Source organism: Theropithecus gelada, chromosome 7a (genome assembly GCF_003255815.1).
Source record: "Theropithecus gelada isolate Dixy chromosome 7a, Tgel_1.0, whole genome shotgun sequence".
Lineage (NCBI taxonomy): Eukaryota > Metazoa > Chordata > Mammalia > Primates > Cercopithecidae > Theropithecus > Theropithecus gelada.
In genome coordinates this window covers 51,166,892-51,180,851 of record NC_037674.1, presented here as the reverse complement: position 1 = coordinate 51,180,851, position 13,960 = coordinate 51,166,892, and the positions used below count along the sequence as shown (strand labels likewise).

The window sequence follows — 13,960 nt, the reverse complement described above, 5'->3', positions numbered from 1 at the left end:
TGGGCTTTGTGGAGGTGGGGGCAGAGAGGGAGATGGTAGCCTGTCCAGCCACCAGCCCCTCTCTCCAGGGCCCTTTCCCCCTGTGCTTTGGGCAGGCTCACGCATTGAAGGAGGAGAAGAAGCGTGACATACATCGGATGCAGGAGCTGGAGAGGAGCTTCTCCGAACTCAAACACCAGATAGGTAAGATGGGGCTGGTGTGACCTGGGAGCAGGACTGGCATCAGAGGGCTGTGGGGTGGCTTAGAGTGCCCCAGGGAGGTGGCTGGATGGAAAGGCTTTGAGGCAGAGGGAAAGAGGTCTGTGCCAGCAGCTGGCAAGTCTTGTCATCTCCATGAGCCTCAGGGTCCCCGTCAGCTAAGAGCGAGGAGTGCCCATTGTCAGCCACCCACAGTGCTCTCTAGCTGACATGGCTTGGAAATTGGCTACCATCGGGTGCGAGGAATCATTAGCAGTGAGGACAAGTTTGGGAAGCCTGAGAGGAGCTGCATCAAAAGGAGGGCTTTTTCTTTGAGGGGGCATGGTGGGTGGGGAATCCAGAGGTCCTTATTGTCTGCTTCATTTCTCAGCTGAGCCCCCGTCCCCGGTGGATCCAGCAGGGACATCTCAGGTGGAACAGCTACAAGATGAGGCCAAACACCTGAGGAAGGAGGTGGAAAGTCTGGAGGGAAAGCTCCAATTCCAGATGGAAAACAATCAGGCCTTGAGTCTCCTGAGCAAGGAACAAAAGGAGAGGCTCCAGGAGCAGGAGGAGAGGCTCCGAGAGCAGCAGGAGAGGCTTCAAAAGCAGGAGGAGAGGAGGTTGCGGGAGGAGGAGAGACTATGTGAGCAAAAGGAGAGGCTTCGGGAGAAGCAGAAGAGGCTGGGGGAGCAGGGTGAGAGGCTATGGAAGCAGGAGGAGAGGCTGCGAAAGGAGGAGGAGAGGCTACAAAAGCAGGAAGAGAGGCTGTGGGAGAAGGAGGAGAGGCTACGAAAACAGGAGAAGAAGCTGCAAATGCAGGAGGAGAGGCTCGCGCTCTCCCAGAACCACAAGTTCAACAAGCAGCTGGCTGAGCCACAGTGCAGCTTTGAGGATCTGGTGTGTTGCCCCACCTGGGGAGCTTGCCCTCATCCCTCGCCCTCCAGGTCTTTGTTTCCCCACCTGTAAAATGAGGCAGTGTAGCCCTCACATGACATGGTACTTCTAAAGGCATCTGTGAGCCAGAGCTCATCAGGCCCTGCTCTGATGGCTGTAGGGGAGAGGGGATGATTTTTCTAACCTACTTCCACCTTTTCCGGTGACATGGGAGGCAGACACCAAGTTCTGGGGTCTCCAGCTGCAGTGGATGGCCACTGATTGCTTCTCTCTGTCCAGAACAACAAGAACAAAAGCACACTGCAGTTGGAGCAGCAAGTAAAGGAGCTGCAGGAGAAGCTGAGCAAGGTGAGGGAGATGGTAACCTCTGCCCCATCCAAGAAGGGCTGGGAGGCAGGCACCAGCCTCTGGGGAGGGGAAGTGCCAGGCCAAAGGCAGCTCCAGCTGGGGGGCAGGTGACCCTAGCACCTTCCAGGGCAGCTCCATGACTGTTTCTTGCTTCCTACCCTCTGACTTTTAGAGGTGGGGTAGCCCTGGGCTCCTCCCAGGTCTGGACATCATCTTCCCAGCTAGAGGCATGGATTCCCCCAATCATAGGGGTAGAGACAGTGGTATAAGAGGGTCCTTATGCCAGGCACAGTGGCTCCTGCCTGTAATCCCAGCACTTTGGGATGCTGAGGCAGGAGAATCACTTGAAGTCAGGAGTTTGAGACCAGCCTGACCAACATGGCGAAACCTCATCTCTACTAAAATTATAACAACAAAAAAATTAGCCCGGCATGGTGGCACATGCCTGTAATCCCAGCTACTCAGGAGACTGAGGCAGGAGAATCTCTTGAGCCTGGGAGGTGGAGGTTGCAGTGAGCTGAGATTGCACCACTGCACTCCAGTATGGGCCACATGGTGACACTGTCTCAAAACAAAAGAAAAAAGCCTCCTTAGATTCAAACTGGATTCCGGCCTCGGTTCCACTGGTCACCATTCAACTACTTTTCATCTCTAAGTCTCTGTTTCTTTAGCTTCAAAAGGAAGTTAGCATTTTTCTTATGGAGGTGCTGAGGATTAAATGAGAGAACACATGGAAAGCATTAGGCGTGTAGCACACTTAGCAGATGGTGGTTGGCTCCTTCTGCTTTTCCACCAGTCCGTGGTCTACAGTTTAAATGGTGGGAAGAAGGACAGGAGATTTGAGGCTGGGGAAGGAGGCATGGAGTTCTAGGCAAGAGGGGAAGTCTCTTAGGCCTGGAGCAAGGGGCCAGGGTCCCAGGCAGGTGACAGAGCCCCACCGTGCCCTCGCTACCCTATTAACGGGCCCAAAATCTGGAAGCCAACCACCACATGCCCTCACGCCCAGGGTCTTCCTGCAGATACAGCTGAAGAGCCAAGAGTCTCAGAGTCTGCAGCAGCAGCAGTGAGACTAGTACCGGGGTCACCTGCAACAGTACGTGGTCACCCATTAGCAGCTGACCTCTGAGAAGGAGGCGCCGCACAGGCAGTTACTGCTGCAGACCCAGCTCGTGGACCAGCTGCAGCAGCAGGAAGCTCAGGGCAAAGCGGTGGCTGAGATGGCCTGCCAAAAGTTGCAGGAGACCCAGGAGAGGGAGTCGCTGAGGACAGGGTCCCGAGGGGGACGACCTGGCAACCTCTGTGCCTTCTCAGTCTGTTTTCCATTCCCTTAGGAGTGCCTAGAAGCTGCCAGCCAGCAGAACCAACAGCTAGAGACCCAGTCGAGTCTCATGGCTCTCCCTGGACAAGGTACAGGAGACCACTCAGAGGAAGAGGAGAGGGCCCCAGGAGGAAGGGGGGACTGTTAGCAGCATAGGATTGAGGGGTTGGAAGAGACTTTTAGAACAGCTGGTTGTTATGCCAACCGGGTGTCTGCACTAAGTTTGGCATCAATATGATGACCTCCTGGGAGCAGGGGGCCACCAGGTTGCCTAAGGATGAGTGAACTGGCCCAGATCAGAAAGGGAGCAGGTCAGAACTCCCGCACCAACCAGTAGTGTGACTGTGCCTGGGCAATATAGAAGATCTTGGGTCTTACAGGAAAAATAAAGAACAGCAGCTCATTCCCCTCTGGGGAGGGGCTGGCTCAGGGTTACACAGTGAGGGTGGGGACAGAGGTGGGCCCACAGTACTTCCCTTGTTGGGTTTTCTGAGGACCCCTCTGGCCACCTCCCCACAGGAGATGGAGGAGGACATCTAGACACTGAGGAGGAGGGGGTGCCTCGGCCTATGCCGAGCATCCCAAAGGACCTGGAGAGCTGGGAAGCCACGGTGAGTCTGACTTTCCCTGCCCCCGCTTTGCCACCTTCCTCTGTGGTCCCTCCCAGACCCCCTTATGCTGTTGCTTTCCCCGCCTTCTGATTTCTCTAGACCTTCACCCCTTCCGGGAGCCAGTGGTCAGCCACCACTTCACCTGTGACCAACAGGTGCACTCTCTGAGGCCCCAAGGGAAGGGGCTGTGCTCCACCTCCCTGCCCCATTTGTTTTGTGTATGCCCCTACAAGAATACTCACCTCTTGCCTTCAAGTGGCATTTTTCACCTCCGCTGAAGCCAGTGCCCAGGAGGAGCAGGCACGGCTATGTGGGCAGCGGAAGGTGTGAAGGCTGTGCTGCCTGCACCTGGCTCACCTGGTGGCCTCGGCCTGGAAGCAGCCAGAGGCAGAGGTCCCGGCCCCAGGGATTGGGGGTGAGTTTGTGTGTGGGGAGAGCTACCGGGCCCTGTAGGAGGCCATGGAGAAGGTGAAGGTGAGTGAGTCCTGGCATGGGCCAAGAAAAGTGGGGGCGGGGCAGGACAGGTCACTCCCGTGATGTGACCCTATTATTTTGGCTCCAGAGTGGCTTTATGGACCTCCTGAGGGAGAAGGTGGACGGGAAGCAGCAGGTGGTGAAACGAGAGCTTGGATTCATCCAGCTCTCTGGAGCGACAGATGGCATGAGTAAGCAGGAGGCCAGGGCACGGGCATGGGGAGCTGCAGGGCCTTCAGAGGGGCCCCAGTGTCTGAGCCGTGTCCTCTCACAGGAGAGCACATCACGGTATGTGAGATCCAGGGGGCAGGGCCAAACACGCAGCACAAGGAGGAGGAAGCCAGCAGGCTGGCCCAGAAGGAGGAGGAGATGAAGGTAGAGGGTGTGCAACATCTCTGCGGGGTTGGGGGTGAGGGTGGGTGCTGTCGCCGGCTCAGGCGTGGCAATTGAGCACCCCTCCCTTCAGGTGAAGCTGCTGGAGCTGCAAGATATGGTGTTGCCAGTTGTGGGCGACCACGAGGGGCATGACAAATTCCTCCCTGCTGCCCAGAACCCTCTTGATAAGCCCGCTCCAGGGGCCCCAGCCCCCCAGGAACTTGCAGCTGCAGAGGAGCAGAGTGGTGAGTAGAGCCCTCAGGCAGGGTGGGCAGGCCGCAGCAGGGGAGCCTCCCAGTGTACTCAGAGCCCCGCCTCCCTCTCTCCTAAGATTTTCAGTACAGCGTGGAGCCTGCACCAGGACAGGCCAGGGAGGGTTCTCCCCGTGACAACCCCACTGCACAGAAGATCCTGCAGCTGCTTCCTGTAACGCAGGACACCCAGGAGCACCTAGGCTTGGCCACCAAACCCTGCGTGCCATTCTTTTACCGGGCAGCCAAGAACAGAGAGATAAACATCATCATTATCTGAGAGCCGGTCAAGAAATTTAAAAACAACAACAACAAAAAGTTATAGGGTTAATCCCCTACACAATTCATCTACTTCATTGGAATGTTAGAGCCCCTCATGTTTGTGTTTCTAATTTACAGTTTAAATGTCTTTCTGAAAAGTTAAGGGAGAGTGGGTCTTTCCCTGATGTTCACTCGGGCATCCGTCAGCATTTTTGTTTTTAATTGATAATTGTAGGTCATTAGCTCGCATATCGAGTTTGCCCTTACATGGTGGGAGTTCAAACACACAAAGACCCACTATTTGCACAAAACTATTCTTACTGGTTCGGAATAGGCTGCCCTGCTTTTTAAATGTTATTGCAGCATGTATATTCATTACAGAATTCATATAAAATCTGCTTATGTTCTGCTATTATGTTTGATCGATTCCTAATCACAGTGAGCTCTTCATTAGCTCAATATGTGGTTTGCCCTCAAGTGCGCACTGTTGATTACTTTGTAATACGCCACTGTGAGTACCGACATTTAGAGTTGTTTAAAGGCCGAGAACTGGAAACAGCTTTTCCCCTATTTTCTGTGTATTGGGGATGGGAGTAGTAACATTTTGGGGAGCTTTTTAAATCTCACAGAAGAGGAAAGTGGCCTGCTCTGGCCGGTGTGTGCACGATAGAGTGTGTTTCATTTGTTCTGGTGCCAGGAATGAGCGCGGTACTATGGTAGTTCCCTTAGGATTTGTATGTGCTCTGGGCTCATGAAGATATTGCAGCATGAGCTGCAGCGGTTGGACTCTTTCTCAATGACCTAAAAAGGGATTCTTTCTGAGGAATGAAAGGCTCCCATCATTGACTGTGGATGCGGAAAACCTTTTCTAGCTTAGAGCATTTATATCTACAATACATTTTAAAGTCAGAGTTCATGTTACCTGTTTTAATCACATGACTACATGTCCCAGTACACAAAAGGGCACTGCTTGGCATTCTTCTTAGTGTATTTAGTGAAGATCATAAGAAATCCTTTCAGAGTTTAAATGTCCCTGGAACAGGCATACAGGCTCTAGTCAAGAATGAATTCGAGTGAAGGAAAGCTGTGTGACACCTGGCATTCCTCTATGTTCACGGAGCTTCTTTGAGGCTAGAAGACTGATTTTACCATCTAGACCTCTCTGGCTAATACCTATTCTTCAGCCACATTGGTTAATCTGACATAGGAATTTACTTCTTTTCCTTGAATGGAAAACACATTAAAAATAATAACAACCATTTTAATAAACTAATACATGTGAGAGTATTCGTTGAAACAAAAAGCAGTTTTAGTGGACAGTGTTATACTACATTTGAGAATCAAGGAGAAGTTTATGCAACTTAAAATATTTACAAACTGCAATGCAATCTACTGTTTGTGATGTCAAAGTATTATGAGTAAAAGTATCTATACAATCACAGAGTTATATTTCCTCACAAAGTTCCTTACGAAGAGTGAAATATGTTTTTATACCTCTCGGTTTCAGTTAGAGGCATATTTTGTGCCATATTTATGTTACGTGCCTATACAGGATGAATGAATTATTTCAGTCATATGTTGCCTAAATCATAACTTCATGATGCTTGGGAAAGAATCAACAGTTAAAACTTCATGAAGTTCTAATGTCTGTGTTCCAAAATACGTCACAGTATTAGGATGTAGGGAGAGATGTATGTGCGCTCCCTGGGGTGTGCAATTCTAGTTACTAGACCATCTCCATTTTTAGCATTTGACATCCTCATGATACTTTTATAAATATGACATTAATAGGAGAGCAATAATATGATTTTACAGATGAAATAACAGATTTGCCTGCATTCACTGAAAGAGTACAAATATTGGTCCTTCAACTGACTCTTCCAAATTGTATGAATTTATCAAGGTATTGGATAAACCCAGTTTCAGAATGATAAAGAAAAACTGTTAGACCAAATAGTGTGGCTAATTAACAGTGGTACAGTTTCTAAATACCGCTCTTTGTGTAGAGATTTTGTCCTATGTTTCAGAAAAAGCTAAAAAGAATGGAAATCCTATGACAATAACTTAAGTGTTTCTTCAAAGCATGCAGTCTTTGCAATACCTCATTCAGTCAAGTATTTGTTCTCTTCCTCATTCAATATGAGGCAGCTTTCAATTTGCTTAGAAGGCAACATTAGAAAGTTAGACATCATCAGAAATATAAAATTTGAAAATGTGAGTTCAACTGAATGAATTTGAATTTCTGTTAGAAGAATCGAAGTACCTATTTAAAGATTGCAATATATGGTCATTATTTTTAAAGTTTTTGATGAAACCTGATAGGTTTTCCAGAAATGAAAAAAAAATCAGTTCTAAAACCAAAGCTGATATTTAGAAAATGTGAAAAGGTACATCAGCCCTATCCATAATATAGTTTCTCTAAAACTTTATCTTACAGAGTCACTTTAAAATAATATAACTACTCAAAAATATAACTGTTATCTTAATGTTTTGAAATAAGTTAAAGTATGTTAAAATGTGAATACTGTAGTTTACTAGAAAGAACCTGGGGGAAGGAAAAGTAGAGAAAGAAATGCCAATTCCAATGCCAAGCTTTATTTGCCGAGTTTTCTTAGAATGACTTTTACCAATTTGTGAATTTCTGTCAACAGAATGTATAATGGAAATACTGAAAGACTGTTGTCTAAAGTGCCATTATTGACTGCTACTGTGATACTACTGTAATGCAATAAGTTAGGAAATTGTTGCAAAGTGCTGTTTTTGCCATAAAATTTTGTGTGTCTTGGAAACTGTGGTGTTAAAGGTATTGAGACTGTGCAAATGCTGGGCAAGCTTGGCATGAGATCATCGGATTTTATTTTTACAAAATTGTAACTATGCAAGTGTGTTTATTAGAAGAACACAAACCAAAGTTACGGGATAAAAAAGTTGTGGATGAAAAAGTTATGGGATAAACAATGTTGTGGAAAAGTTGTGGCAAAAAAAAGTGTTGTGGAAAAAAAGTAGGATAATGTTTTATGACAAGTTTTTAAAAAAGTATTATGAAAAAGAAGTTATGGGATTAAAAAAAAGTCATAGGATAAAAATAAATAAAAGCAGGCCCCTGTCAGCATAAGCCTGGAGAAGCAGGGCTGGAGTCTTCACCCCCACCGTGTCCCTATCACCCCTTCCCAGTCACCCCTTTACCATTAGGGTAGCAAGACAAGATCCCTGTCTAATGTGGGGAAGACAACCAGACCCTTTGCCACCTTGACCAGGGCTGAGTCCTTACATTCCTGGATGGTGATGTTTGTTATTGAAGAGCCAGAGGCTGGTGGAGTTGGTTTGTTTGGAGGAGGCCTGGGATGGCCTCCCTACTCTCACCAAAGCAACTTTTCCCTCCAGGGAGCTCCCGTCTTCTTATTTGGAGAGGCAGCTGAGGCAGGACAGTGGGGCTAAGTGTAGAGCAGATGAGGGCACGGGCTGCTGGGGTGACCCCCCTTCCCCAGTGTACATATAGTATCTGTGTAACATTTTGTATATTCCAGGGGTTAGGGCCACCCCCTGTATTGTACCTCATGAAGGTTGGAGCTGGCATATGGGGAGGAGGTTCTAGTCATTACTTATGGCTGGGAGACTTATTTATTGATAGCATAGGACAGAGGAAGGAGGTGGGGATGGGGTTGTGGCTCCCTGGTGATATGACTCCTGTTTGTTTTGCTTTTCATTTTGGAATAAATGGATTTAGCCATACTGCTCAGCCTGGTGGGTTCCCGTTTCCCTCACTGGGTCCTAGAGTTTGTGCCACTGAATGAGGAGCCCCAGAGTGTCTGAGCATGTCCAGCTCAGCTGTTGGGGACCTTCCAGGCCTGTTACCTGTATGCTGCCTGGTGACACCTGGTGGATTTCATTGGGACTGCCATGATGCCTATGGGGCACAGTGAGGCCCTGACAGCCAACAGGCTCAGAAGCCTGATCTACTGGTGGCCAGGAAGGCAGATACCAGCATTCAAGGGCACTGACTTCCATCCACCCCAGGCATCTTCCATTTTGTCCCCCTGCCTCCCTCTCCTGTCTGCGCCTGGTGGCCTGTTCTGTCTGTCCCTCAGTGCACCTCATGACCAGTTCTATCTGTCCCTCCAGGGTGCCAGCTGCCCCGCGGGCTCCCTCCAGGCTGAGTTCATCACCCTGCACCCTAGTGACCAGAGCAGGCTTCACAGCACAAGTGCCACCTGAGCTCCAGGGGCTTTCCAAGAAAAGTGTCCCTTGGAAAGGGTGTGGCCTTTTCACCACTCCCAACAGCACCCTAGAAATGGCTTGGCCTTTTCCCTCCCCTGAGCTCCACAGAGAACACAGCCAGCGGAGGACACATTCCCCGTCATCCAGAAATGGGTTTGATTCTCAGCTGAGGGACAACAGGACTGGTGGAGACTTTCAGTCCACACGGCTGCCTGCACAGCACCCCCATGTTTGGTGGGGGCTGGGAGGGATGGCGGAGGCTGGCTGTCCACAGGCTGCGCATGACAGGGAGGCTCACTGGAGGTGGTGCAATTTGGAGGGGAATGTCAGGGGAGAGCTTTCTCTTGTTGGGCCACAAGATTCCACAAGGACAGCATGGTGACTGATTCCCAGCGCTAGAGGCGAGGCGGTCAGCCATGTGTAGGGGTGTGTGTGTGTGTGTGTGTGTATGTATATGTATGTATGTATTTATAGATATTTATAGAACAGGGCAGGGCATACCACAGAGTATTTATAGGTATTTATAGAACAGGGCAGGGCATACCACAGAGTATTTATAGGTATTTATAGAACAGGGCAGGGCATACCACAGAAGGGGCACAAGTGTTCAGCAACGGTCACACCTGGATGTGGCAGCTCACCACTACAACAGACTAAGTCACAGATGAAGGGGGCTGGCTTTGGGCTGGGGAGCCACTGTCAAGTCACAGGACACCCGCCCAGGCAGGCTTGGAAAGGGAGGCCTCAGAGAAGAGGACTATCTGTTTAGAGATCAAAGTGGGGCCTGGGGCTCTCAGGACAGGATGGATTTGTCTGACCCAATTGGCTGGCAGTTGGAGAAAAAGCAGAGAGAAAATGGGAGAGAGAAAAGTGAGCAGAGAGCTGGTGAGGCAAGGGCAGAGCAGGGGTGTGCTGCAGCAGCTGTGGAAGGGCTGGGGAGGGGAGGACACAGGTGCAGGTGTGGCAAGATTCCTGGAAAAGAGGGGCTCGAAGGGAAAGGGGAGGAAGATGGAGGGAGGAGCCAGAGCTTCGCAGTTAGTGCCTGGGGACTGTGGTGGCCCTCCCCAGCCCACACACGCTGGCCTCTCCCATGACACCCAGGCAGTGCACCCACAATTCAGACCAATGCTCAGCCCCCTGGGGCTTCCCTCTTCTCTGGTCACCCTCTCTTCCAACCCACTGGCCCAGGGCCACCTCTAGCCTTGGCGAGCTCCACCCAACAGCCAACAGGCCTGATAGAGAAAGAACACTGCTTGACCCAGGATGGTGAACCTTAAAGGGATGGATGGCTGGAGTGAGTGCCATAGGCCCCTCTGGGTGGTCAGAAAGCCCAGAACCCTCTGAAAGGACCCTGGGGGAGGCAGGAAGGGCATATGCCACTGGCCATAGACTTATAAATCTAAGAGGGGAGCCTCAGCTGGTTGCAGGGTCTGCAGGTCACATAGGTGAGGCTGGGCCCTTCCTGCTGGGAAAAGCAGAAGAGGGAGAGTCTGTGACAGGGGAGGTGGGTGGGCTCGCTAGGCGGAGTTCAGCTGGGCCAGCAGGTACTGTGGTCCCCTTGGTTGAACAGCACAGTTGACCCCTAGGAGCAACAGGCCAAAGTGCCTTAGCCCGCTGGCTGGCGGTACTGCTTCAGTGGGGGCCAGGGACCCTGCCTTCAGTCACATGCTAGCAGCTATGATGGTATCTGGGAGGAAGGGACGGGGCCTGTGTGTTCCTGCCTGGCCTGTGAGGTGTGTTGTGGGATGACCACGTGTATGGGACTCTCAAGATTTTATCCTAGATCACCACTGGATTGCTGACAGATAGAGGAGGTGGGACCCTGACTATCACCGCTGCTCTGCAGTGGATTTGGCTCTCGGCACTCCCAGGCTGGGAGCTGGATGCCCTGCCCTGGCAGNGATCAACAATGTGCATGCACTGCCTCATGGGGTCAGAGGCTCCTGTGGCACTGGGAACGCAGGTGGCCATGTTGGCCTGGGGGAGATGCCAACCAGCCCTATGAGACCAGGTCTAGAGAGAGGGGCATGGTCCAGACCAGAGCTGTCCCATAGAACTATAACAGGACTGGGCATGGTGGCCCATGCCTGTAATCCCAGCACTTTGGGAGGCCAAGGCAGAAGGATTGCTTGAGCCCAGGAGTTTGAGAACAGCCTTGGGCAACATAGTGAGACCTGGTGTCTACAAAAAAATTCAAAAAATAGCTGGGCCTGGTGGTGGCATGTGCTTGTAGTGCTAGCTACTCAACAGGCTAACCTTGGAGGATCACTTTGAGCCCAGGAGGTTGAGGCTTCAGTGAGCATTGATCTCACCCACTGTACTCCAGCCTGGCAACAGAGTGAGATCCTGTCTCCAAAAATTAAAAACTGAGTAGATAGGTGTCCTGGTGGCATGATGGGTCCTGGGTCCCCTCCCAGATCTGTGACCTAGTACAGGTGACTTTTCCTCTGGACCTCTTTCCCTATCTGAGTGAGAAAAGGGCGGTGGGGAGGCAGGTCTTTGAGTCTAAGTGGTGTAGAAGCCGTGTCTGAAAAGCCATACTCAGGGCTCCAAGTCCAGCACACAGCCCCAGTAGGGCCTGGTGGGGTGGCCAGTGGGGCACAAGCATCAGGTCCCAACCTCCTTCCCTCTTTGCCCACTCTCAGACCAAGGAGTTCATCTTCTCGGAGTTGCTGGCCAACGTGTACTCATGTGGGGACCAGAGCACGCTGATGGAGGAGTTGGCACAGTAGGCATAGCGGTGCAATGAGATGCTGTGCACACACCATGTGCTGAAGGAGGCACCTGGCATCATCGGAGACATCAACACGACCATCAGCATGACCACCATCAGCACGCCCATGGGGGCCTGTGGACAACTCCTGGCTGCAGGTGCAGAGCGTCCCAGCCGGACGCAGGTACCAGGGCTGGCCCCCACAGCCCCAAAGCCTCCCAGCCTGCATGACTGAAGCTGTGGGCTCTTGGAACAGGCTCCATGCCCAAGCTGGCAGACGTGGGTGCTCTCTGGAGCTGTCAGAGAGGGCAGAGAGCTCATGGTTTACGTTTTAGGTGCTGGGAACTTGGAGGGGGTTGTATATGGGGCTGGACTCTGAGGCTGCCAGAAGCCTAGGAACGTCATCCTGGGCACGCTGTACCTGTAGTGCAGTCTGAGCCATGCTGTCAGGGCAGGGCATCCAGCTCCCAGCCTGGGAGTGCCGAGAGCCGAATCCACTGCAGAGCAGGGGTGATAGTCAGGGTCCCACCTCCTCTGTCTGTCAGCAATCCAGTGGCGATCTAGGATAAAATCTTGAGAGTCCCATACAGGCCCCTTCCCTCCCTCCCAGGTACCATCATAGCTGCTAGCGTGTGACTGAAGGCAGGGTCTCTGGCCCCCACTGAGGCACTACCACAGGCCAGTGGGCTCATGCACCTTGGCCTGTTGCTCCTAGGGGTTGCCTGTGCTATTCAGCCAAGGGGACCACAGTGCCTGCTGGCCCAGCTGAGCTCTGCCTAGCGAGCCCACCCATCTCCCCTCCCACGGACAATCCCTCTTACACTTTTCCCAGCAGGAAAGGCCCAGCCTCACCTATGCGACCTGTGGACCCCACAACCAGCTGAGGCTCCCCTCTTAGACTTATAAGTCTATGGCCAGTGGCATCTGGCTGCCAACACTCCCTTCCTCCCCCAGGGTCCTTTCAGAGGGTCCTGGGCTTTCTGACCACCCAGAGGGGGCTCTGGCGCTCACTCCAATCATCCATCCCTTTTAGCTTCACCAACCTGGGTCAAGCAGTGTTCCTTCTCTATCAGGCCTGGTGGCTGTTGGGTGAGGCACCCCAAGGTAAGAGGTGGCCCTGGGCCAGTGGTTTGGAAGGCAGGGTGACCAGAGAAGAGGGAAGCCCAAGGGGGCTGAGTATTGGTCTGAACTGTGGGTGCAGTGCCTGGGTGCTGTGGGAGAGGCCAGTGTGTGTGGGCTGGGGAGGGCTGCCGCAGTCCCCATGTACTACCTGTGAAGCTCCAGTTCCTCCCTTCTTCTTCCTCCCCTTTCCCTTCCAGTCCCTCTTTTCCAGGAACCTTGCCACACCTGCACCTGCGCCCTCCCCTCCGTGGCCCTCCCACAGCTGCTGCAGCACGCCCGCCCGTGCTCTGGCTTGCCTCACCAGCTCTCTGCTCACTTTTCTCTCTCCTGTTTTCTCTCTACTTCTCTCCAACTGCCAACTGATCAGGTCAGGCAAGTTCATCCGGACCAGAGAGCCCCAGCCCCACTTCGACCTTTAAACAGATCCTCCTCTTCTCAGAGGCCTCCCTTTCCAAGCCTGCCTGGGCGAGTGTCCTGTGACTTGACAGTGGCTCCCCAGCCCAAAGCCAGCCCCCTTCATCTGTGACTTAGTCTGTTGTAGTGCTGAGCTGACACATCCAGGTGTGACGTTGCTGAAACCTTGTGCCCCTTCTGTGGCACGCCCTGCCCTGTTCTATAAATATCTATAAATACTCATATATATATATATACACGCACGTGCGCGCGCGCGCGCACACACACACACACACACACACACACCCCTACACATGGCCGACTGCCTCACCTCTAGCGTTGGGAATCAGTCACCGTGCTGTCCTTGTGGAGTCTTGTGGCCCAACAAGAGGAAGCTGTCCCCTGACATTGCCTCTCAAAAGTGCGCCACCTCCAGTGAGCCTCCCTATCATGCCCGGCCTGTGGACAGCCAGCCCCCACCATCCCTCCCACCCCCCAACAGGCATGGGGGCGCTGTGCAGGCAGCTGTGTGGACTGACAGTCTCTACCAGTCCTGCTGTCCCTCGGCTGAGAATCAAACCCATTTCTGGATGACGGGGAATGTGTCCTCTGCTGGCTGTGTCCTCTGTGGAGCTCAGGGGAGGGAAAAGGCCAAGCCATTTCTAGGGTGCTGTTGGGAGCAGTGTAAAGGCCACACCCTTTCCAAGGGACACTTTTCCTGGAAAGCCCCTGGAGCTTAGGTGAAGCCGGCTCTGGCCACTAGAGAGCAGAGCCATGAACTCAGCCTGGAGGAGCCTGCGGG

At 52.0% G+C, this 13,960-nt stretch overlaps 1 protein-coding gene and 1 pseudogene across 1 annotated transcript in view; both read left to right on the top strand.

Moving 5' to 3' along the window:
* Positions 1-4,731, top strand: part of LOC112628008 (golgin subfamily A member 6B-like) — a 6,990-nt gene extending 2,259 nt beyond the window's left edge. The window contains exons 4-12 of the mRNA XM_025390773.1: positions 96-183; positions 569-1,077; positions 1,354-1,422; positions 2,754-2,829; positions 3,260-3,351; positions 3,914-4,016; positions 4,100-4,200; positions 4,292-4,445; positions 4,532-4,731. Coding sequence (XP_025246558.1) covers positions 96-183; positions 569-1,077; positions 1,354-1,422; positions 2,754-2,829; positions 3,260-3,351; positions 3,914-4,016; positions 4,100-4,200; positions 4,292-4,445; positions 4,532-4,731 — 1,392 coding nt within the window. The remainder of the gene's footprint in view (positions 1-95; positions 184-568; positions 1,078-1,353; positions 1,423-2,753; positions 2,830-3,259; positions 3,352-3,913; positions 4,017-4,099; positions 4,201-4,291; positions 4,446-4,531) is intronic.
* The window catches only part of LOC112627508, a 28,395-nt pseudogene that overhangs the window by 5,767 nt on the left and 8,668 nt on the right, over positions 1-13,960 (top strand).